This window comes from Protopterus annectens, chromosome 8.part0, assembly GCF_019279795.1.
Source record: "Protopterus annectens isolate FY-2018-M chromosome 8.part0, PAN1.0, whole genome shotgun sequence".
Classification (NCBI taxonomy): domain Eukaryota; kingdom Metazoa; phylum Chordata; order Ceratodontiformes; family Protopteridae; genus Protopterus; species Protopterus annectens.
In genome coordinates this window covers 84,470,514-84,497,307 of record NC_056741.1, presented here as the reverse complement: position 1 = coordinate 84,497,307, position 26,794 = coordinate 84,470,514, and the positions used below count along the sequence as shown (strand labels likewise).

Below are 26,794 nucleotides of genomic sequence, written 5' to 3'. Positions count from 1 at the left end.
GGAGTTTCCTCCTAGGTTTCTAACATAGCTAAAGAAGGCCTTATGATTGTCTTTTGAGTCTTTAGCTATTTTTCTCTCGAAATTTGCTTTGGATGATTTTATGAGAGCTCTTAGTTTTTACTTATAGTGATCAAGGGTGTCTTACCTTTTAAGGATTTTGCTCTATCTTGTAGTAGCTTCCTCCTTTGTTGTAGAGTTTGTTTATGGCTGGGGTCCACCAGACTGGACGCTTGCCTTTGGTACAAAGAGTCTTTGTTTTGCTTGGGATTGCCTTATCCATGCAGTCCTGCAGGTGCTGGTAGAAGGCATTTGTAAGTGATTCAGCGGCTTGAGTACTGTTTTCCGCCGGTTCAGGGCCTTAAAGGAGACCACACTAGTCTTTAGAAGTGTGAAGTCGGCTTTTGAAGTTCTTTACTGTGGTCTTTTATTTCAGGTGGGGTGGGATGTGGACCTCCAGCGAGATTAGTTTGTGATCTGATCTCACCAGTGAGGGGTATACTTCGTGTTGAACATTGTGCTCCCATGTTCGTGATGATGAGATCAAGTATGTTATCTCCTCTTGTGGGGATGGTGACTAGTTGTTCCATGGCATTTGAGTTTATGAATTCCAGGAACTTTTGGGCTAGGGTGTTTGGGCTTGAGTAGTGTTCCCAGTCTATATTAGGGTAATTGAAGTCACCTAGTATGATGGTGTTTGGTGATACATTTATCCCTCTAGTGTTTTCAGGAAGGCCATGTGAGGTTCCTGAGTTTGTGAGGTGGCCTGTAACATGCTACAATTTGCAGAGCAGTCTTGCCTATGGTTAATTGCACCTGGATGGTCTCCGATGCATCATGCGTTGCCACCAGTCTTGAGGTGTGGGTGTCCTTGATGAATATGGATACCCCTCCTCCTTTCTTGGTATTGTCCGATTTTGGGGCACGCATGATATGAGGTAAAACCTGATAGCGCTGGGGTGCTCTCAGGAGCCTTGAACCAGGTTTCTGTCACAGCACAGACATCGATGTTCTCCATACTGAGAAGGGCCTCGAGTGCGTGCATTTTGAGATTTAGAATGCTTCCTGGAATTCATCAGTTCCAATGGCCTGGACCAGCTCATTCTGACACCCAGTAGAGGAAGCAATATCCTTGACCTGTGTCGTTTACTAACGTATGGGACTGTTGCTTGACAACAGTAGTCAATCACTACCTGGTCACATCCAACATAGAGTAATCACCATGGAAATCCACATCTCACCCACATCCCCCGCAAAGGAAACCACCTTGAAAAACTTCTCCAAAGCTGACTTTGGACTTATAAGAACAGAGGTGGCTAACTTCACAGCACCCATGCTAATGGAAAATACCTGCATGACTGCAAAATCATACACAAATCCACTGTACAAATGTACATCAATGCATGAAACTAGCCACACCCAACAGAACCATGACACTCTCCTCCAAACACTGGAGGCTAATCTGATGGTCCCCTGCCCATTAATGACCTGTACAAGAGAAGGAAGAAACTGTTGCAGAAAAAGGTGGAATCCCAATAGTGGTAAAACTCATTTATTAGCCTCAACAACAACTCGAGATGCGCTACGAAATCATCTAAAGCCACCTATGATGAGAGAATTGCAGCAGACACTGATAACAATCACAAATCTTTTGATAGTTATATCAAAAACCTCCACACCAATACCCAGAAGTGCTCTGAGTTACTGCACAATGCTTCCTCCTATACTGAGCCAACAGATATAGCCAATATTCTTGCCAACACATTCAGTGCCAGATATACCCCTTTCTCCCCCCTAGCGGAACAATCAGAATGCCAGAAGAATGCCAGGCACCCAGGATTACTGCCACCCAGGTTACACCGGGTGTATATCGGAAGCTCAAAAGCTGAGAGCTGCAAACACCACAACCTCGAACTTGGAAGTTCAAAGACTGAAAATACCAAAGCCGGGGAACATCGAATTCTTTCCCAAGGAAAGAATTTGGTGGGCCGTTTCCGCAGCTTTGCTATTTCCTCCACTGTGCTGTGATCTCGAAGTTGGTATATTTAAGTAGGGGGTGTGGGGAGCACAGACCCCCATGTTGGGGGGTGTGGGGGCAAAGCCCCCCACATTAGGAATAATTTGTAGTGTTCATTTGTTTCAGGTTTTGTACTGGAACAGCGATTTTTTTCTCCTGGGAAAAAAAATTGCTGTTCTCAGTCTCCGGAGTATTCAGCTTTTGAGGTTCTGGGTCCGATGATTTCACATTCAGAGTTTCCAGACTTCGATTATGTGATATAGACCTGGTTACACCTGCATTGCCCATGGGCAAGAATATAGCTTCCATGGAACCCCAAATTATCCCTGGCTGTGTTCTACTGAACTACAAAAATACCTGGCACTACATCGGTGTGCCCTTTTCAGTCACAGCCTCACCTCAGGCTTTGTCCCTCCCAAATAGCACATTACTACATTCATCCCTCTCCATAAAGGTGTGGCAACTACAGACCCTGGGAATTATCAGTCCAGTGGCCTTATGAGTCTGATATGTACAGCCATGGAGCACATCATCAGGGACCTGATCGGCAAACATATAGGTAATCTCCAAACTCTGGAACCCACCTTGGCTTAGTGAAAGGAAGATCATGCCTGCTCAGTCTGGTTGACTTCTTTGAGTCAGTCACCAGGGCTGTGTATGACAGTAAGGCACTGCATACAGCCTACACCAATCTGGCCAAGACTCTTGATACCATTCCTCAGTCAGGAATTATGGATGAATCCAACAAACTAGGCAACAACTGCTATATCACTGTGGTTTGAAAATTGGCTCACAGATAGAACACACAGTGTGAAAGTTGCGAGCTCCCAAGTCAGACTGCCAGCCAGTCATGAGTGGAGTCCCATAGGGATCAGTCCTGGGTACTCTCCTGTTCAGTATCTACTTCTCAGGAGTACAGGCCAACACAAAGGATCTCTGGCTGACCAAGTTCACAGACAACTGCAAGCTGGGATCCATCATTAACTCCACAAGTGATGCAGACATCCTACAGAAAGGCCTCACTGAGACCACTGACTGGTGTGGAAACCATAACCTGAAGCTTAACACCACAAAATGCATCATCAGCCCTTTTGGTAAAATCTCACTTTCCACTAAAGTACTACTAAGTACCACATCGATGGGAGCTCACTGAACACTGTAGGTGTTATAAGAGATCTGGAGACACAGGTTGACAGCAAACTCTCCTTTAACCAACACATTGCCACTGTGGTCAGGAAATCCTTCTATGTGGCACATCTCATTACCAAGGATTTTGCATTCAGGAAGAAAGAGGTCAGCATCTCTGTGTACTCTTCCCTCCTTAGACCAAAAGACTCCAGCTATTCTCTGTCTCATATCACCTACTTAGAGGCGATCTCTACTTGACTTGCAAAGCCATGTCTGACCCAACTCTTTTACAAATGCTACATCTAAAGAAATCCCAATCTCTCTGCACCACACACTGCAGGGACCTCGACCTCATTATCACAATCAACACAACATGCTGGATGGACAGGTTCCTAAGAGGTTAGGAAATTAACTTTTTTCCAGTACGATCTTGGACTTGGTATATTTAATTTACAGGGGATGTGGGGGTGTAGGGGGCTTCCCCCCCCCCCTGCAGAAACATAGTAGAAAGTGTGCTTGTTAGTTAGGTGGTGTTATAGGTGGAGAGGATGTTATTTACATATGCATTGTAGTTTTCAATGTCACACCTTCAAAGTTATGATTTTTCACTTTGGGTTTTTAATGTTTTGGGATTTTGATGTTTTTGATCAATGTTATAAATCCATCATTATGAAATTTCAGTGTTATGAAGTAGACCCACACAGACATATATACACAATACAGTCATCTATTCCGATATGGGTTCCAACATGTCCTGTGATTCTCTAAGTGTAGGAACATGCCCAGTGGGACCTTCTATAGTTAGGGTGGGACTCCACTCCAGAGATAGGTGTACTCCAGTTGAGGGTTTTGTGTGCTACAGCCATACCTCTCAGGAATACACAGGACTTTCCGCAGGGTATTTGTTTTGTTTAGCAGACATTTTTTGACATATCTGTTGTCTGAAACTGCAATGTACTGTGTCATTACCTAGTGCCAGACATCCTCAGATCATAACAGTCCTTTAGTTGTATGATGCATAGACCAATATTATGAGGGCAACTTTGTAAATTCCTGCTCAACAAGGCCATTTGTGAGGTGCAGCTGCAGCCAGTGTAGTAATGGCACACAGCTGTATAAACACTCCACAACCTGGTGATATACTGGCTGTGGATCTCCTGCTTGTGTGGTATCTTTCTAACCTGAGATGTCATATCCTTATGTGTGCATACCTCTGACCTGTACATTTTTTGGTAGGTTGTCCAGCTGTTTGGCTAGTGGTTTCATCCTTTCTATGTAAACTTGCATTTTTATGGCAAGTTAGTTACATATAATTGAAGTGTGATGTAACAAAATAATACAGACATTACTGTTTAAGAATACGCAACCTTCAGGCAATTCCCACAACTGCAAACACCTCACCCTATCAACTTTTTCAGTATGTAAGGGCGATATTTACAACACATGCCTAGCATTGTGCCTTTGTTCCACTTTTATTTCAACCATTGTCCAGACATCTTGCTGTCAGAGGTTGGGAGTTATGGGTGTGGGTACAGAGTGCATTCAGCTGTACAGGCATGTCCATTATTTGTAAAAGCAAACATAAGAAAAAGGTTATTGAGAATGACCACTGGCAACAGTACCAGTAAACACTTATATTCACAAAAGCCTTGGCACCTCTGTTACACATTCTTCAAGATGTCACTAATATGTGTAGTATATTTCACATAGCACTGTGACTTCCAGATATGTCAGTGGCAGAGCAATGGGTGTCACTGACATGCATAACAGTTGGCACTGCAGTTATCTGCATATGGCTCTGTCAAAGGCAGCACTGTACCTAGGGCAGTACATGATGACTGCCAGGAGAACATACTGGTCAGATTCAGACAGTATTAACCACACATGCACATAGCTCATTGACCCCTGCATATTGTGGACAGGCAACATATTTGTATGTGCATTGGTACAGCCCTGCCAGTGTGTGCTATGTTGCTATTTCCATGCAAACATATATGTTACTGCATTTGTGTGGGTATATGGGGGGGCACACCTGTCAACTGTACACATTTGCACAGACTGTGCTGATGTTTGCTTTACATTTTGGTTTACCATACTATTGTGCCCTGTCTTGGGGACTGGAGGCATATCAGTAAAGAGCCAAGGTCAGATTGTACTGGCATAAGTTTCAAACTTCTTACCCTTCATGCTGTGTTATCACTGTATGAGTCTGTAGGGAGTTAATTCAACATTTCTGCCATTTGTTTGCCTTTACCATACATTTCTCTGTGTTTTTTTTCAGCTGACTTGCTGTGTGGGTGTGAGGGGTGGTTATGGGACCTGCGCACTGACATCCATGCTTGTGATCTATGATCCCCCAGTTATTTGTCCCCACACATATACTGCATTGGGATTTGCCACCTTGAGTACTACTGCATAGTGTGTGGAGGCCAGTTTTGGCCAGACATTTCCTAGTGTCCCACATAGCTGTCAGTTGTGTGCTGCTATCTCAGTATGCAACTTCATTCCCTTGCACTCATGCAGCATTATCATAGATATGCTAGCAGAACATATTATTCCATTCATTTATTGTTACGAAGACTGACTTACCTTGTGGTTGCAGCAGTTGTGCAGATGGTGCTTGAGGGCCACCTATGTTGGATGCACACAGTGCACTGGCTGTACATGGTAAGTTCCAGGTAATGTGATGCGTGTGTCATCCATTTTACTGTGTGTTCGAGTCAGAAGTCATTGAGAGATGCCAGTCCCTGAGATCCCTACAGTGTCAGTGTGTGTGCTATGCATTGCCTCTTTGCCAAGGTGTAAACATACTGGGCACGCCTCCATTTGCCTAGAGGAGCAGGCTCAGGGGTCTCCTCCTGTGAGTCCCTCTGTGCCTGTGGGGATCTTGGCAATGGTAGTGGTCTGTGTGGCCCTTCCACGTGCTGTTCCTGCTGCAACAGTTTCCGCAGGATCATGTTGTGTAGCATGGCACATACTATGAACATGTGTACACATGTGGCTGGACAGTACTGCAAGGCTCCACCAGATATGTCAAGGCAGTAGAACCATGACTTGAGCATCCCAAACTCATGCTCTATAATGATCCTGGTTTGTGCATGTGCCTCATTATGACATTGCTGTGTAGGTGTGTGTACATTTCTGATGGGTATCACCATGCACAGCTCCAGTGCATAGCCAACATCCCCCATCAGATGGCCATATGGGCTGTCCTCACTGGCAAATGCCTGGTACAGCTGTGATGAATGCCAAATGTGGGAGTTGTGATAGCTACCAGGGCTGCCAGCACACACATTCATAATAATGTCCTGGGCATTGCACATGACCTGGAAGTTGATGGAGGTGAAGCCCTTGCTATTTATGTAGACCCTACCCTGTTCACCAGGTGGTGCTTTGATGTGGATGTGCATGCAGTCAATGGCACCCAGTACCTCTAGGTATTCTGCTACACAGTGGAAGACATGCATATTGCTGGTCCTCTTCTCATGGCTGTTGGGGAAGTAAATGTGCTCACCAGCATGTGGTAGCATGGCATCCAGGAACTGGTGGAGTACTCTGGATGCAGATGCCTGTGAGACCCCCATGATGTCCCCAGTAGGTCTTTGGAAAGTAACTGTAGCTAGAATTCGTAAGGCTACACATACCCTGGTATCCACTGGGATGGGCTCCTCTCTGTTGGTTCTAGCTCTGAGTTGAGGCCGGCACAGCTTGGTGATTTCCTGAAGTGTATTTCTGTCCACCCTGTAGTGCTCTACTATCTCCAGATCATGTAGTTGTTAGTATGTTACCCTGGGTTTGAACACTCTTCTCCTCCTTCTTGGTCTGTGACAGTTGTCAGCATTATCCTCCTTTCTGCCGTCAGCCTCTAGCACATACTGATGGATCAAAACAATGCCAACTCCTATCATTTTTCCAGTTAACATTCTCCCACATGTACACACCAATGGTGCCGAGTTTGTGGGAAAAGCCCAGACTGTAAGGTGTTTCCATACTTTATACTGTTGTGCTGCAGATACCGCCTGCTTCCTGCATTGCTATTTTACCTCATTTGCATGTTTTTTACCAGAAAATGAGGCAATTAGCATCCTGCATGGGTTTCTGTGCAGGACCAGTGTCGGCTTGCTTGTGCATAGGTTCACAGGTGGGTACTAGGCTATCTGCCCGAAGGCATTTATAAGCCTAGCCAGAATGTGTTGGCTTTCGCCATCCCCTTAGATTAGTTCCCTGTCCCTCTGTCCAGCAGAGCCATTGAAGTGATCTCCAAGGTAAACTTTCTGTTTTCCATCCACTCATCAAGGTTTCTTTTGAAGAGTGTTAGCGAGCAGTTCTGCCTAATGTAGATTGGGATCTTGTTCCAAATCCTGGGAAGTCTCTGGGAAAGGAATCTATCCCTCCAGCATGTCCTATTTATTGTTATGGTAAGGTTTAGATCCCTAGAGTGTGTGGCTCAAGGGGATAAGGTTTTCTTTAGGTTGAGCATGTCCATCAATTCTGGGTTGGACATGGCCTTGTATGTCAGGCAGAGATCACCTCTGAGTAGCCGGTATGCAACCAAGTACAACTGGAGTTTCTTCAGTCGAGCTGCATAGGGCATCTGTTTGAGGCCATTGATCCTCTTGGTTAGGTACTTCTGTGGTCCTTCCAGCTGTTGCAGATGTCTTGTAAGGTACATCCCAAATGGGGCATTGTACTCTAAGATGGGTCTGATGAGTGATGAGTAGAGGGGCACAATGACCTCTTTTGATCTGGATGCAAACCCTTTTGTGATTAGGTGGGCCATGTAGAAGGATTTTCTAACCTAGTGCTCCTGTTTGGAAATAATATGTCCGTGAATCCTGAGGATTGTTTAAAAAATATACAACTTATATGATGATGATTAAATATTCATGGAAATTGTACCCAATTTACAGAAAAATTAAGGCTAACTTAATATAATACAAATAGGAATTGCAATATGAAGTGAGAGAAAAAAACAGGGTTATGGCATATTTAGAAAAGAGTTGGGGAGAGTGCGTATTTGAAATAAGTAGTGAGTGAAGAAGGGAGAGTAAGGATGTGTGAGGAGGTGTTATAAATAAATTGGCTCCTGTTCATATTTAGGCATATAGATTATCCTGAGGGTTAAGCAAGAATAGAGAAAGACTTTGGCTGAGATATATTTAAGCATATTTTTACAGGACTGGAGGGAGCGTTTTAACTTAATGGATACAAGTAAGGAATTCCAGGCCTTAGCAACATAGTATAAGTATAGGCCATACCCAGATGTTTTGATAGGTATGTGGACAGAGAGGAGGTTTTGATCATTGGACTGTAATGAACGACTGGGACCATAGTTGTGTACAATGGTATTTAGTGCTGAACAAACAGATGGATCTGGATAATTCTATAGGTGGTAATGTGCATGTGTTAGTTGATGGGGTACTTCTAAATAATTTAGGCTTTTTAGTGCTATACACTGGTGGGTATTTGCTGCAAATTTAGCCACTTTATTATAGCATTGTTCATGTTTTGTATTTTGTGATGACAAGAGGTTAGAAAGGATGGGCTCTGTAAAACATCAATATTGTTGGTGATTTTTTATGTAATTTTGTATATGCAAGTCAAATATAAGGTTATCATCTACTAGCATCCTTAATAAATTCAGTAGATATCCAAGAACAAGAAGGCAACTCCGAGAGTTTAATTCACTCAATTTAATGTACCACGAAGTAAAACAGCCACAAGTAAAACGTTTCCAAGCACATTAACGCTCTTTCCAATAATTGCGTTTTCGTCCCTCACAAGTCAGGACTTCATCAGACAATCATTAAAATATTAAATTAATGTTTAAATACAAGCCCTATTCAAATTCAACCAATAAGTTTAAAGTGCATTAGTGATTTCCAATCGTATACTGCCCCTTCATGAATAATTATGAGCTTCTCTTTAAATCATTTAAAATGACTTTCTTCCATCTCCATTCGTAGTTTTACTTAATTTAAACTTTGTTTTGTAATGAATATATTTTATTTATGTTTTAAAACCATTTTAAAAGAAATTTTATATAAGTATATTATCTCATATTTAAAATTTATTCATAGTAAAACTGATAATTCAGTGTGGTTGGAACTTCTTAATGAAAATGAATAAAATAAAAAGAATAAAATTCCTTTTTAAATACTGCCATCTACTGGCCTTTTGAAATATGTCAATTCATTCATATCTCTGCAGCTCTTAGTTTTAACAATGGGGTTAAAGAGATATGGTCATTTAGTCCTGGTGTTCTTGTGGCATCTAGTTTAATTTGCCACCATAATTCCTTATAACCTAACCACTCTTCCCACAAACCTCCTCTTATCTCTTTTTTGACCTGTTCAATTACAAAAAATTCAAATTGTCCCCCTTCACATTCTTTAATATGCCTATATAACGCATTTGTTTCTTTATTTTTAAGGATATCATAAGTGTGTTCGTAAATTCTCTTCCTCAGGGCCCGTTCCGTCTTTCCTACGTAGAATGAACCACATAGTTTGCACACAGCTAGATAGACTACCCCCTTAGTCCCACAATTGTGATAGCCATTGCTCCTAATAATTTCACCTCTTCCAGTTATATTAACTTCACTAACATTCATCATAAATCCACATTGATTACACCTATTACATTTGTAACTTCCTTTCCTTTTTTGTCCATCAATAGTCATTTTTGTCTGTTCTTTATCATCAAAACTAAATTTCGGTTGTGACTCTAATATTTGTTTCATATTCCACGAGTTTTTATATACTATTTTTGGTACCAAATGACTAATACTTGTTATGTCAGTAATAGCAGAAAATTTCCCCCATTCTTTTCGAAATATTTCACTTATTCTTACATTGGAAGTATTATATTCTATAATTAAAGCTTTTTCATAATTATCTTTGGTATCAGTGTTGTCAGGTGGACAATTACCAGAATTGTTGTTTACTCCATCTCCCTTAATAGGTTTAAATCTGGTGGCTCTACCCATTTCTACCTCTGTTCTTATCTTCCTAACAAAATCTCTGGGATAACCTTTCTCTTCAAACATTTTTTCCAAAAAGTCACATTCTTGTCTAAAGTCTTCGTTAGAACTGGTCATCCTACTACCCCTCACAAATTGTCCTTTGACAATGTTCTTTTTACAATGTGAGGGGTGTGCACTGGTAAAATGGAGGAATGAATTACAGTATGTGTCCTTCCTATAGATTTTTGTTTCAAATTCTTTTCCAATTTTGTATATTTCCACATCCAAATACTGTAATCTCTCTATTGAAATATTATAAGTAAATTTCAAAAAGTTTGTGGTACTATTTAAATATTCGAAAAATTCTTTAAATTTCTCCATACTGTCCTTCCACAATATGACTATATCGTCTAAAACACGACGATACAAAGTTCAACATTCTTTATACTTGGAATTTAATATGAAGTCCTCCTCCCATTTGGCTAGTACTATATTAGCATATGTGGGGGCACATGCTGCCCCCATCGATATGCCTTTAATTTGTTGATAGTACTCTCCATTAAATATTAAAAAATTATATTTCAAATCCATTTCGACCAACCCTAACACCATACTTTTTCCGAATGTGTTAGTTTTTTGTCTCTATACACCATGTCTTCAAACATATTTAGACCTTCATCATGTGGAATACATGAAAAAAGGTCAATTACATCTATGGTGATAAAAATCAAATTACCCTGAACCAATTCTGATGTTATACACCTTAAAAGATCCCACGAATCTTTTAATATATTTGAATTACCACCACTTATATGTTTTACCTTTTTGTCCACCAATTTCGCTAATGGAAGTGTCTTGGCCCCATCCGCTGAAACAATAGGTCTCAGGGGAGGGTCTTCCATGTTCTTGTGGATCTTGGGTATCCCAAAGATGATGGGTATTTTGGGTTTAGCCACCTTTAAAAAATCAAATGTTTTCCTATCTATTGTTGCTTCAACCAACATGTCATGGAGCAGGCTGTCTATTCTATGATAAGCTACATTCATTTCATTTAATGAGACTGCTGTGTATCTAGCTGTGTCGTTAAGCATGTCCTTCATCTTGCCCTCATATATGATATTATCCATAATCACCACCCCTCCCCCCTTATCAGGTTTCATGATTCTTACATCCTTTTTCTTTTTAAGTTCTTTTAATACTTCATTTTCCTGTTTGGAAAGGTTAAATTCAAATATATTTTCATCATAGATTGATCTAATTTCCTTTTCCAAAATTTTTCAAAATTCCTGATTTGAGGGTGCAGGGGGGGGGGTTGAATATACTCCTACGCACAAGAGTCGAGTCCTGAGGAAGTGAATCCATTTTACTATCTTCGGAGAACAAAGTCTCCAAGTTGATTTTCCTGAGAAACATTTTCAGGTCTATAATAGTGTTGACAATTTCTCCTCTCCCAGAGGGAATAAACTTAAAACCCTTACTTAATAAATCAAAATGTTGTTTTTTGAGCACAATATTACTAAAATTATAAATGGAAAAATTATTACAAGTATATTTGATACCACTGTTGGATATAATATCCGGTATTACTTCATTGACAGGGGTTGGGTGAATAAATTCTAATACCTCCCCCCCCCCCCATTTTCGAAAATTCTGAAACCTGTTCTGTCTTTTATTTTCAGTACATGCTTCCCTGTCTAAAGGTGGAAATTCATTTTCATAATCTAAGTCCATCCACCCTTGATTATTACCTGCTTTGTTACCTGTTTTTACATCCTCATAATAATGGTAACTCAAATAATTATTGGTTCTTATAGGTGGTGGTTTTGGGTAGCTTGTGTTATTTTGATATTCACCTATATCCCTCTTGAGCTTGTTGACTTTCCTTTCAACTATATCAAAACATTTCTCATCTATGTCTGTCTTTATTTTGTTATACTTTTCCCTTTCTTCTCTGACTCTTTTGGGTTACTAGTTCTTGCTTTTGTTGTCTTTTATCCTTAATAAATTGTTATGAGAAATTACTTCAATGGTTGTTTGATTAAGAGGAAGGATTTTAGTGAATGTGTACTGGTATGAGCGTTGTTACTTTTTCGTGAGACCTAAGAAACACAAAGGAATTTGCATGTATCTTTCAATCAAACAATGAAAACCTTAAATAGAATGTATCACAAATGTACTTTTCTATAATAACTTAAAGCACTTGAAACAAAAATTTAAGAAATGGAAATTGTATTTCAAGTTGAAAATACTTTACCACTGGAAGTTGAACAAAGCTTATCTTTTAGGTGAAAGAGCTTCTTAGAGACATCTGTTAAGTTACTTTCCAGATCAGTTCTTCTTGCTCTTTCTTGAAAATCTACAATCAGATAAATAAAGAAACACCTTTATTCAAAGGACAAGGCTGTTACCTAAAGTAAAATGCTTATCGAATCAATATAGTCATAATACAGTCACATAAAAAGTTTACAGGTTTATGGGTTCATACTAAAATTAGAACTCAAGAGCCACTGAGAAGCTTACAGTGTATCTTCATTTTCATTCAAATTTCAATATATGGAGACGAAATGTGGCAAGATTATGTTGAAAAAGTGTAAAAAAATTGATAGAGACTTAGGGCATTATAAAACAAATAATGTGTACCCCTGGAAGAGGGAGAATTTCAAGGGGGGGGGGGGGTATTAGCAAAAACAACCATAAGGAATATGATAATCAAGCTTCATATGACCAACAAAGAAAATACGGGGCGAATAATAATTTTTTTTTTTTTGGCAGGGAGGCCAAAGAAGGGGGAATTACCATCAGGACAGAAACGGTCAGGAAAGGAAATAAATTATTGGGAGGAACAAGGCCCAGGATGGAAGTCAAGGTATTAGGGCAGGTACTGAGTGGACAGCAAAATGAAGAAATAATTCAGAATCAAGGGGTCGTATATACCCTGGGTAGTTTTAACATTTACAGTTATACTTCACTGAAGCTTGTAAAGGAATACTTTGACCTATTTTCTAAGGGTATGAAATATGCACCAACCACTGGATTTAATTTAACAGACACTTTGGTTGAATTGAAACTGTACTTAAGGAAGTTCGATTTAGCTATTTATTTCAAGGAACAGCTAAATCCCAACACTAATGTTGGGTTTATGAAAAAAAAAGCAAGTTCAATCTACCATTACATTTGACTTTGGTAACATTGGAGATGGTTATTTCTAAATAATTGTATGTACTACTGGAAAAGCACAAATATAACAGGTATAGGAATAACCTGAGTAACAATGAATGGGAGATTTTGAAACAAATTGGTAATGACAGTATCATACGTATTATGAAACCAGACAAAGGTGGAGGGGTAGTGTTATATGATAGTGGAGAATATTATAACAAAATGTATGAAATCGTGAATAGTACAGGGACCTATGAAGTCATTTCTAAAAATTATGTCAACATAGCTCATCATCAGATTGATTTATATCTGGAAGAGTTTTTATTGGAAAATAGAATTTTGCAGGATATATATAATTTTGTGAAGGTAGAACAGCCAATACTGGCCACTATCGTAGGTATACCCAAAATCCATAAAAATGTAACATATTCCCTGTTTAGGCCTATTATATCTAGTAGTATATCAAAAACATTCCCACTAGAGGTAGTGATAGATAAGTCATTGAAATATATTTATAGTAAAGTACAACACTTAATTCAAAGGGAAAACTCCCAGACTCTGGAATAGATTGCCCATACATGTCAAGCAGAGTGCCTCTTTGGACCTCTTCAAGAGGAACCTTGACGATTGGATGGGAGAAAGGAAATTCACCCCAGGGATCACGTCAGTCGCCCTGCTAGACAGGGGTCCAGGAAAGTAAATAATGTGGGAAGAAATAGCCAGGGAATTGTTATGGCTAGGCTTGTATAGGCCCTAGGGCTGATAGCCTAGTACCAACCTATGAACCTATAAAACTGTATAAGTATGATAGCTTTACGGGAATGGTAAAAATAGTAAAAGAGAAAAGGAGAGTATAAATGAAGAAATAAAATGTTAAAATGAACCAAGGAAAAATATTTTTGGGAAAAATATTGATATAGAAAAGATAGAAAAGTATAGTAAATTAATGGAAAAAATCTAACAGATGAAAAAAATAAAGTAATAAAAGTAAGAAGCAAATAGTGTAATCCAAAAGTAGAATGACAGGATTTTTGTGGAGACTGGTCTTCTTCTTCTTCTTCTTCTTCTTCTTCTTCTTTTGGCTGCTCCCGTTAGGGGTTGCCACAGCAGATCAACTGTTTCCATTTATTCCTGTCCTCTGCATCTTGCTCTGTCACACCAACCACCTGCATATCCTCTCTCACCACATCCATAAACCTTATCTTAGGCCTTCTTCTTTTCTTGCTACCTGGCAGCTTCACCCTTAGCATCTTTTTCCCAATATACTCTGCATCCCTTCACAGCACATGTCCAAACCAATGTAATCTTGCCTCTCGGGCGTTGTCTCCAAACCTTCCAACCTAGCTGTGCCTCTAATATACTTATTCCTTATCCTGTCCATCCTTGTCACACCCAGTGCAAATCTTAACATCTTCAACTCTGCCACGTCAAGCTCTGACTACTGCCTTTTTGTCATTGCCACGGTCTCCAACCCATATAACATAGCTGGTCTCAATACCCTCTTGTAGACCTTCCCTTTCACTCTTACTGGTACTTGTCTGTCACAAATCACTCCTGACACTCTTCTCCACCCACACCATCCTGTCTGTACTCTCTTCTTCACCTCTCTTCCACACTCACCATTACTCTGAACTTTTGATCCCAAGTATTTAAACTCATCTGCCTTTGCCACCTCTACTTCCTGCATCTTCACCATTCCTCTATCCTCCCTCTCATTCACACACACATATTCTTTCTTAGTCCTGCTGACCTTCATTCCTCTTCTCTGTAGAGCATATCACCACCTCTCCAGGGTCATCTCCACCTGTTCCCTATTCTCACTACAGATCACAATGTCATCTGCAAACATCACAGTCCATGGGGACTCCTGTCTGATCTCGTCTGTCAACCTGTACATCACCATTGCAAATAGGAAAGGGCTCAGAGCTGATCCATGATGTAATCCCACCTCCACCTTAAATGTATCCGTCACTCCCACCGCAGACCTCACAGCTGTCACACTACCCTTGTACATATCCTGTACCACTCTTACATACTTCTCTGACACTCCTGACTTCCTCATACAATACCACAACTCCTCTCTAGGCACCCTGTTATATGCTTTCTCTAAATCCACAAAGACACACTGCAACTCCGTTTGACCTTCTCTGTACTTCTCCATCAACACTCTCTGAGCAAACATCGCATCTGTAGTGCTCTTTCCTGGCATGAAACCATACTGCTGATCACTAATCATCACCTCCCTTATTAACCTAGCTTCCACTACTCTTTCCCATAACTTCATGCTGTGACTGATCAGTTTAATCCCTCTGTAGTTACTACAGCTCTGCACATCACCCTTATTCTTAAAAATCGGTACCCAAACACTTTTTCTCCATTCCTCAGGCATCCTCTCACATTCCACGATTTCATTAAACAATCTGGTTAAAAACTCCACTGCCATTTCACCTAAACACCTCCATGCTTCCACAGGTATGTCATCTGGACCAACAGCCTTTCCGTTCTTCATCCTCTTAATAGCTATCCTTACTTCCTCCTTGCTAATCCACTGCACTTCATGATTCACTATCCGCACATCATCCAACCTTCTCTCCCTCTCATTATCTTCATTCATCAACCCCTCAAAGTACTCTTTCCATCTCCTCACCACACTCTCCTCGCTTGTGAGTACATTTCCCTCATTATTCTTTATCACCCTTACCTGCTGCACATCTTTACTAGCTCAGTGCCTCTGGCTACCCAATTGGTACAGGTCCTTTTCACCCTCCTTAGTGTCCAACCTTTTATACAACTCTTCATATGTCTTATCCTTAGCCTTTGCCACCTCTCTCTTTGCCATGCACCTCATCTCCTTATACTCTTGTCTACTTTCTTCATCTCTTTGACAATCCCACTTCTTCTTGGCCAACCTCTTTCTCTGTATACTCTCCTGTACTTCTTCATTCCACCACCAGGTCTCTTTGTCCTCCTTCCTCTTTCCAGATATCACACCAAATACCTTTCTAGCCAACTCTCTTACTAGCTCTGCTGTAGTTACCCAGCTATTTGGTAACTCTTCACTGGCACCCAGTGCCTGTCTTAACTCTTCCCTGAACATCACCTCACAATTACCCTTTTTCAATTTCCACCATTTGATCCTTGGTGCTGCCCTCACACTGATCCTCCTCTTTTTGATCACCAACGTCATCCTACAAACCACCATCCTATGCTGGCTAACTACACTTTCCCCTGCCACTACTTTACAGTCTCCAATCTCCTTCAGACTGGCCCTTCTACATAAGATATAATCCACATGTGTGCATCTTCCTCCACTCTTGTATGTCACCCTATGCTCCTCCCTCTTGTTAACATACATATTAATCACAGCCATGTCCATCCTTTTCGCAAAATCCACTACCATCTGAACTTCTGCATTCCTTTGCTTAACACCATACCTACCCATCACTTCCTCATCCCCTCTGTTCCCTTCACCAACATACCCATTGAAATCTGCTCCAATCACCAGTCTCTCACCCTTGGGTGCAGTTATCACCACTTCATCCAGCTCATTCCAAAATTTTTTCTTTCTCATCCATCGCACACCCAACTTGTGGAGTATATGCACTAACAACATTCATCATTACACCATCAATTTCCAGCTTTATAAACATCACTCAATCTGACACTCTTTTCACCTCCAAAGCACTGTTAGCATACTGTTCCTTCAGGATAATACCTACACCTTTTCTCCTCCCTTCTACATCATGATAAAACAAATTGAAACCACCTCTGATACACCTAGCCTTGCTCCGCTTCCATCTGGTCTCTTGCACATACAATATACCAACCTTCCTTCGGTCCATCATATCAGCTAGCTCTCTCCCTATACCAGTCATACTGCCAGCTTTCAAAGTTCCGACCCTCACTATCACAGTCCTAGCCTTTACCTGCCTTCGGGCATGCCTTACCCCTCTTCTCCTCATTCAGCCAACAGTAGCCCAATTTCCGCCAGCACCCTGTTGGCCAACAGTACTGGTGGTGGTCGCTGTTAACCCGGCCCTTGACCAATCCGGATTGTGGAGACTGGTAATAGATAAATTACCAGTAAAGGAAATATGCTATATAAAAATAAAAGTGATAGATTATGTTTACATTGTCAAGAAGAAACTACTGAAAATGTGGTTTTGAACTGTAAAATAGTAAAAAAAGTTATTGGGAAAACTACGTAAAAAGATTTTTTTGAAGATATAAAAGAAATTGCTATAATAAACATGGATCTGATTAAATATGGATATTATAAAAATAGAAGCAAATAATATTTTATTTATTTATTTATTTTATTTTACATTTGTTAACCGGCAGTGTCTGACTGAGCCAAAAAGGCCGTTTTTCAGCAGAAAAGCTCCACATAAAAAAAATTACAGATACATTTAGATATTTAGACATGATCAGTATACACATAAATTACAATAGACATGTTTTTACAGTGGTATGCAGCACATCAACAGTTACAGTGGAGAGAACAAGCAAGAAAGTATTAATTTAAAAATAAAGGTAATTAATAGATTTGGGGTGTACAGCTGAAGTTTGGAACATAGGTAGAATACATACATAGTACCCAGGTACAGTACATACATTGTGCATTAGCCAGTGTTTGTAAGAGTGACAACTATTATCAAGTACTCTAGGTTTAGTATGTGTACCTTATCCACTTTCACTAGCCTGGGGAGCAATCATGGCACTGCCAGCTTTGCTTGAGATGTTGCCTAATGAGGTTTTTAAAGGAGGCTTTGGACGATGTGTTTTGTATGCTAGTGGGGAGAGAGTTCCATTTTTTAGCCACTGAACTACTATATAGTGCATCTCCAAAGCTATTGTAGCTGTTGGTGACTTCTAGTAGTAGTTTGCTTGATGTGCAAAGAGGCCTTTTGGCTGATTGATGTTGTACTAGGTTTTTGAGGGCAGGACACTTACTGAGGAGGTAACTGATAGAATGACAGAGGCAGATCTGATTGCAGGTTAGGAGGCTGGGCAGTTCAAGCCAGTGGAGTTGTCTCAAGGCAATACAGTGATGAGTTCTATATGAGCAATTTGCAGAAAAGTGGGCAATTCTGTTAAAGCAGGCTTCCATTTTGCTTAGTTCAGCTTTGTTGAGATTAGTCAGAATGGGAGATGCATAGAGTAGGGTGGATAGAAGTTGTAAGTGAGCAATGGCTGATCTTGTGTTGTTGGTAAGAAATGGTTTGATACGGTAAAGTGATCCCAGGTTGGCATGTACTTTTTTAATAGTTAAGGTGAGATGACTATCAAATTTTAGGTGGGAGTCTATAGTTATTCCCAATAGCTTAGCCTGTGCCATTGGAGCGATTGGAGTAACATTTGTGGAGTAATAGTGAATTGACTGTTATCAGTGTTTTTATTAGAACTGGTTATAATCATAAGCTGAGTTTTGTTTGGATTGAGTATAAGTTGGACTTTGGTAAGGTAGTTTTCAACATCAGAGAATCCTAAAAAAACTAGAAAAACTACTACCACTATGAAAGGCTCACTTATATCAGCTGTCTCTGTGTCTTCCTATTCGTTTGTTGCTGAAATCAGAAAATGCTAGTTAAGTTGTTTGCGGGAGGGTGGGAATGTTTTGTGCAGCACAGATTAAGGTGGTATCATCTGCATACTGAATGATAGATGCATGCTGTGTAGAGATATGGAGGTCATTTGTGAAGACTGTGAATAGTAGTGGTCCTAAGATAGAACCCTGTGGGACTCCTATAGTTATGGGCAGCTGAGGAGAGAGAGAGAATTCTCCCATTTCACAGCTTGGTACCTGTTAGTTAAGTAGCTTTGAAATCAGGTAAGAGTTTAATTTGATAGGTGATATTAGTTTAGTTTGTTTAGCAGGATTTAGTGTTAGACTGTGTCAAATGCTTTGGACATATCCAAACAAAGAGTTGATACCTGCAGGCCTTCATTTCTGAGATGATTTACTGTGTCTGTCAAGCAGAGGAGAGCTGTAGTGGTACTATGGGCAGGTCTGAAACCATGCTGAGTAGGTGACAGGATGTTGCTGTCTAGGAGATATTTTAGCACCTGGGTATGGATGCATTTTTCTAGGATTTTGGCCAGTGGGAAGAGTAATGCAACAGGTCTGTAGTTCTTAAGTTCAGTGGAGGTCCTGCCTTTATGTATGGGTGTAACATAGGATATTTTCCAGAGTTTGGGCACATAGTTTTCAACAATTGATCTGTTTATGAGAGTGGAGATTTGGATAGCAATAGCATCTGCTCTGAGTTTCAAGAAATAGCTGGGGAGTAGTTCAGCTGCTGTTGATGTTTTTAGTTTGGAGAGCATGCTTTTGATTGAAGTAGTGGGAACTGTTTTGAGGGTAAAGCTTGTATTAGTGTTATTTGCGTTGGGGGGATAGTGAGGTAGGAACTGTCCTGTGATAATAAGGATAGAATTTTGTTCACAAAGTGGGTGTTTAATTGTTTTTCAGTGGGAACTTTAATGTCAGGGGTGGTTGGTTTGGGGGTAGCCTTTTGGGTGGATTTTAGTAGCTGGTTTAGATTTTTTCCAAACTTTTGGGGGTTGTGTTGGTATTTAGTTTCTAATGTCGTGTAGTAGGACTTTTTGTCCAGTGTAATGCATTTTTTTTGCATGGTTGCACAGTTCTTGGCACTTAGTTAGGCTTTGTGTTTCTTTGTTTTTTTTTTATAGTAAAGCCAGGCAGTATCTCTGGACTTGAAGATTTGTTTGGTTTCTTTACTGAGCCAGGGGGTTGTAGAGGTTCTAACCTTGATTTTGCACAATGGAGCGACAATGTCTAGGTGTTGTAGAAATGTTTTGTTGAAATATGCTACAGCCTGTTCAAGTGGGAGGGTTTTTAGGGGGGTCCTCTCATAGTTACAGAGTAAAGTATTGAGGACCTCAGGAGAGAATTTGTTTGTGTTTCTAGTGGATTTATAGTTAGTGGCTTTGCATATATGCTTGTTCTGCTATGTATAAGATATATTATGTTGTGGTCACTTAAGGTGTCTGGGAGACTGCCTGTGTGGGGTACAATGTGGGGTTGTTAGTTAGGACCCAGTCAAGGATGGATTCCCTTTTAGATTTTTTATCACATCTAGTTGGAATTTGGACTAGCTGCTGGTAGCCATGAAGATTTATTAGATTACTTGGTGGTTCTGATATACAGGTGAACCAATCTAAGTTGAAATCCCCCAGAATAAGGGTTTCTTGTGAGTATGTGGAAGAACTGCCTTATACATAGTAGAACAAGCATATATGCAAAGCCACTAACTATAAATCCACTAGAAACACAAACAAATTCTCTCCTGAGGTCCTCAATACATTACTCTGTAACTGTGAGTGGACCCCCCCCTAAAAACCCTCCCACTTGAACAGGCTGTAGCATATTTGAACAAAACATTTCTACAACACCTAGACATTGTCACTCCATTGTGAAAAATCAAGGTTAGAACCTTTACAAACCCCTGGCTCAGTAAGGAAACCAAACAAATCCTCAAGTCCAGAGATACTGCCTGGCTTTACTATAAACCCAAATTATCGCTGGCTGTGTTCTACTGAACTACAAAGATACCTGGCACTACATCTGTGTGCCCTTTTCAGTCGCAGCCTCACATCAGGCTTTGTCCCTCCCAAATGGCACATTGCTACATTCATCCCTCTCCATAAAGGTGTGGCAACTACAGACCCTGGGAATTATCAGTCCAGTGGCCTGATGAGTCTGATATGTAAAGCCATGGAGCACATCATCAGGGACTTGATCGACATATATCTCCAAACTCTAAAACCCACCTTGGCTTAGTGAAAGGAAGATCATGCCTGCTCAATCTGGTTGACTTCTTTGAGTCAGTCACCAGGACTGAGTATGACAGTAAGGCACTGCATACAGCCTACATCAATCTGGCCAAGACTCTTGATACCATTCCTCAGTCAGGAATTATGGATGAATCCACCAATCTAGGCATCAACCGCTATATCACTGGGGGGGGGGGTGCAAATTGGCTCACAGATAGAGCACACAGTGTGAAAGTTGCGATCTCCAAGTCAGAATGTCAGCCAGTCATGAGTGGAGTCCCATGGGGATCAGTCCTGGGTACTCTCCTGATCAGAATCTACTTCTCAGGAGTACAGGCCAACACAAAGGAACTCTGGCTGACCAAGTTCACAGTCAACTGCAAGCTGGGATCCATCATTAACTGCACAAGTGATGCAGACATCCTACAAAAAGACTTCACTGAGACCACTGACTGGTGTGGAACCATGACCTGAAGCTTAACACCACAAAATGCATCATCAGCCCCTTTGGTAAAATATCACTTTCCACTAAGTACTACTAACTACCACATTGATGGGAGCCCACGGAACACTGTAGGCGTTATAAGAGATCTGGGGGCACAGGTTGACAACAAACTCTCCTTTAACCACCACATTGCCACTGTGGTCAGGAAATCCTTCTATGTGGCACATCTCATTAAAAAGGGTTTTGTATCCAGGAAGAAAGAGGTCAGCAACTCTGTGTATTTTTCCCTCATTAAACCAAAAGACTCCAGCTATTCTCTGTCTCATATCACCTACTTAGAGGCAATCTCATCTTGACTTGCAAAGCCATGTCTGACTCATCTCTTTTACAAATGCTACTAAAGACATCCCAATATCTCTGCACCACACATTGCAGGGACCTCAACCTCATTACCACAATCAACACAACATGCTGGAGGGACAGGTTCCTAAGAGGTTAGGAAATTAACTTTTTTTCAGTACGATCTTGGACTTGTTATATTTATTTTACGGGGGATGTGGGGGTGTAGGGGGCTTGCCCTCCTTGCAGAAACCTAGTAGAAAGGGTGCTTGTCAGTTAGGTGTTGTTATAGGTGGAAAGGATGTTATTTACATATGCATTGTAGTTTTCAATGTCACACTTTCAATGTTATGATTTTTCAATGTTTTGGGATTTAGATGTTTTTGATCAATGTTTTGAAATTCAGCGTTATGAAATTTCAGTGTTATGAAGTAGACCCGCACAGACATATATACATAATACAGTCATCTATTCCGATGTGGGTTCCAACATGACCTGTGATTCTCTAAGTGTAGGAACATGCCCAGTGTGACCTTCTATAGTTAGGGTGGGACTCCAGTCCAGAGATAGGTGTACTCCAGTCGAGGGTTTTGTGTGCTATAGCCATACCTCTCAGGGGTACACAGGACTTTCCTCTGGGTACTTGTTTTGTTTAGCAGACATTTTCTGACATATCTGTTGTCTGAAACTGCAATGTATTGTGTCATTACCTAGTGCCAGATATCCTCAGATCATAACAGTCTTTTATCAGAGGAATACTAGTTGTATGATGCATAGACCAATATTATGAGGGCAGCTTTGTAAATTCCTGCCCAACAAGGCCATTTGTGAGGTGCGGCTACAGCCACTGTAGTAAGGCACATAGCTGAATAAACACTCCACAACCTGGTGATATACTGGCTGTGGATCTCCTGCTTGTGTGGTATCTTTCTAACCTGAGATGTCATATCCTTGTGTGTGCATACCTCTGACCTGTACATTTTTTGGTAGGTTGTCCAGCTGTTTGGCTAACAGTTTCATCCTTTCTATGTAAACTTACATTTTTATGTCACGTTAGTTACATATAATATGAAGCGTGATGTCACAAAATAATACAGACATTACTGTTTCAGAATACGTAACCTTCAGGCAATTCCCGCTACTGCAAACCCCTCACCCTATCTACTTTCTCAGTATGCAAGGGCAATATTTACAATACATGCCTAGAATTATGCCTTTGTTCCACTTTTATTTCTGCCCTTGTCCAGACATCTTGCTGTCAGAGGTTGGAAGTTATGGGTGTGAGTACAGAGTGCATTCAAATGTGCAGGCATGTCATTATTTGTAAAAGCAAACATAAGAAAAAGGATTATTGAGAATGACCACTGGCAACAGTGCCATTAAACACTTATATTCACAAAAGCCTTGGCACTTCTGCTACACATTCTTCAAGATGTCACTAATATGTGTAGTATATTTCAAATAGCACTGTGACTTCCAGGTATGTCAGTGGCAGAGCAGTGGGTGTCACTGACATGCATAACAATTGGCACTGCAGTTATCTGCATATGGCTCTGTCAAAGGCAGCACTGTACCTAGGGCAGTACAGGACGACTGCCAGGAGAACTTGCTGGCCAGATCTAGACAGTATTAACCACACATACACATAGCTCATTGACCCCTGCCTATTGTGGACAGGCAACATATTTATATGTGCATTGGTGCAGCCTTGCCAGTGTGTGTTATGTTGCTATTTCCATGCAAACATATATGTTACTGCATTTGTGTGGGTATATGGGGGGCACACCTGTCAACTGTATACATTTGCACAGACTGTGCTGATGTTTGCTTTACATTTTGGTTTACCATACTATTATGCCCTGTCTTGGGGACTGGAGGCATATCAGTAAAGAGCCAAGGTCAGATTGTACTGGCATACATTTGAGTTTCTGACTTCTTACCCTTCATAGCCTTATTGCAACTATGGGTCCTGCTGTGTTATCACAGTGTGAGTTTGTAGGGAGTTAATTCAACATTGCTGCCATTTGTTTAACTTTACCATACATTTCTATGTGTTTTTTTTCAGCTGACTTGCTGTGTGGGTGTGAGGGATAATTATGAGACCAGCGCACTGACATCCATGCTTGTGAACTATGATCCCCAAGTTATTTGTCCCCACACATATACTGCATTGGGATTTGCCACCTTGAGTACTACTGCATAGTGTGTGAAGATCAGTTTTGGCCAGACATCTCCTGGTGTCTCACATAGCTATCAGTTGTGTGCTGCTATCCCAGTAAGCAACCCCATTCCCTTGCATTCATGCAGCATTATCATAGATATGCTAGCAGAAAATATTATTCCATTCATTTATTGTTAAGAAGACTGACTTACCTTGTGGTTGTAGCAGTTGTGCAGATGGTGCTTGAGGGCCGCCTATGTTGGATGCACACAGTACACTACCTGTACCTGGTTAGTTCCATGTAATGTGATGTGTGTGTCATCCATTTTACTGTGTGTGCAAGTCAGAAGTCACAGAGAGGTGTCAGTCCCTGAGATCCCTACAGTGTCAGTGTGTGTGTTATGCATTGCCTCTTTGCCAAGGTGTAAGCATACTGGGCACGCCTCCATTTGCCTACAGGAGCAGGCTCAGGGGCCTCCTCCTGTGAGTCCCCCTGTGCCTGTGGGGATCTTGGCAATGGTAGTGGGCTGTGTGGCCCTTCCACGTGCTGTTCCTGCTGCAACAGTTTCCGCAGGATCATATTGTGTAGCATGGCACATACTATGAACATGTGTACACATGTGGCTGGACAGTACTGCAAGGCTCCACCAGATATGTCAAGGCAAAAAAACACAAAAGAAAACTTCCAAAATTAATGAATAGGCAGGTAAAAATGAAGAATAATCCGTTTATTATATTAAACTTAAGCACTTTTCGTACGTAGCATGTACGAACTTCATCAGATGAGGAACAGAAGTTAAAGTGCCATATAAATACCAAAAGCTTGTGGTCAGCTGATGCATCAATTGAAATGTAAAGCACATTAAAGGCATATTACTAAATCATAAAAGCATACTTTGTAATAAAATTTTATTGCAAAGTATGCTTTTATGATTTAGTAATATGACTACGAGCTTTTGGTATTTATATGGCACTTTAACTTCTGTTCTTCATCTGATGAAGTTTGTACATGCTACGTACGAAAAGCACTTAAATTTAATATAATAAATGGATTATTCTTCATTTTTGCCTGCCTATTCGTTAATTTTGGAAGATATGTCAAGGCAGTAGAACCATGACTTCAGCATCCCAAACACATGCTCTATAATGATCCTGGTTTGTGCATGTGCCTCATTATGGCATTGCTGTGTGGGTGTGTGTACATTTCTGATGGGTATCACCATGCACGGCTCCAGTGCATAGCCAGCATCCCCCATCAGATGGCCACATGGGATGCTCCCACTGGCAAATGCCTGGTACAGCTGTGATGAATGCCAGATGTGGGAGTTGTGATAGCTTCTAATGCTGCCAGCAAACACATTCATGCTAATGCCCTGGGCATTGCACACGACCTGGAAGTTGATGGAGGTGAAGCCCTTGCTGTTTATGTAGACCCTACCCTGTTCATCTGGTGGTGCTTTGATGTGGATGCGCATGCAGTCTATGGCACCCAGTACCTTCAGGTATTCTGCTACACAGTGGAAGAGATGGATATTGCTGGTCCTCTCCTCATGGCTGTTGGGGAAGTAAATGTGCTCACCGGCATGTGGTAGCATGGCATCCAGGAACTGGTGGAGAACCCTGGATGCAGATGCCTATGAGACCCCTATGATGTCCCCAGTAGGTCTTTCGAAAGTACCTGTAGCTAGTATTCTTAAGGCTACACATACCTTGGTATCCACTGGGATGGGCTCCCCTCTCTTGGTTCTAGCTCTGAGTTGAGGCCGGCACAGCTCAGTGATTTCCTGAAGTGTGTTTCTGTCCACCCTGTAGTGCTCTACTATCTCCAGATCATGTAGTTGCTGGTATGTTACCCTGGGTTTGAACACTCTTCTCCTCCTCCTTGGTCTGTGGCAGTTGTCAGCATTATCCTCCTTTCCACCATCAGATCAATGGCAACTCCTATCATTTTTCTAGTTAACATTCTCCCACATGTACACACCAATGGTCCAGACTTTGTGGGAAAAAACAGACTGTAAGGTGTTTCCATACTTTTTACTGTTGTGCTGCAGATACCGCCTGTATGATTGGCTGACCATGATACATTCCAGCTGCCACCTATATTATTCATGGCTTTGATTGGTCACTTTGAGTGTTAGAGGCATTACTGGTAATTTGTGCATGGCTGCCTTTATTCTGCTGTTGCCCTTTTTTAATTATTTTTTACTTACATCTCCTCCCATTCTCATGGCTCATTGTAAGTTGCAAGAGTCCCATATTAATGATTTCTACTTCATTTCTCCTTTATTGTGCTGTTGCCCTTTATTTCTTTTTTTTTACATCTTCTCCTATTTTCAGCTATGCAACCACCTGCCAGCTGTATTATTGTGTTCTTTGCATGGCTGATTGTGAGTTGCAAGAGTCATATATTAGTAATTTCTATTTCATTTCTCTTTTATTGTGTTGTTGCCATTTATTTTTTATTTTTTTTTTCTACATCTCCTCCCATTTTCAGCTATGCAACCACCTCCCAGCTGTATTATTGAGTGTTTTCAATGGCCCATTGTGAGTTGCAGAATCCCATATTGCTGATTTGTACTGCATTTCCCTTGTTCTGGTATTTCCTTTTATTTTCCCTATATCCTTCTTGTTTAAGTCCCGGCGAGCCATGCAGACCCATTTAGCTAGTGTAAACAGCAGGAAATGGCCCTCCTCTTGGTGTGAACATGCTCCTCATTTGATGGAATAAAGCTATAGAGCCTCAAACACACACCTCGCTTAGCTGTGCTTTCCTAAGCACAAACCCGG

General features: G+C 40.9%; 1 protein-coding gene across 1 annotated transcript in view; it reads right to left on the bottom strand.

The window, feature by feature from the left end:
- Positions 1-26,794, bottom strand: part of LOC122808146 (C-type lectin domain family 4 member E-like) — a 348,558-nt gene that overhangs the window by 303,534 nt on the left and 18,230 nt on the right. Inside the window, exon 2 of the mRNA XM_044079117.1 lies at positions 12,361-12,462. Coding sequence (XP_043935052.1) covers positions 12,361-12,462 — 102 coding nt within the window. The remainder of the gene's footprint in view (positions 1-12,360; positions 12,463-26,794) is intronic.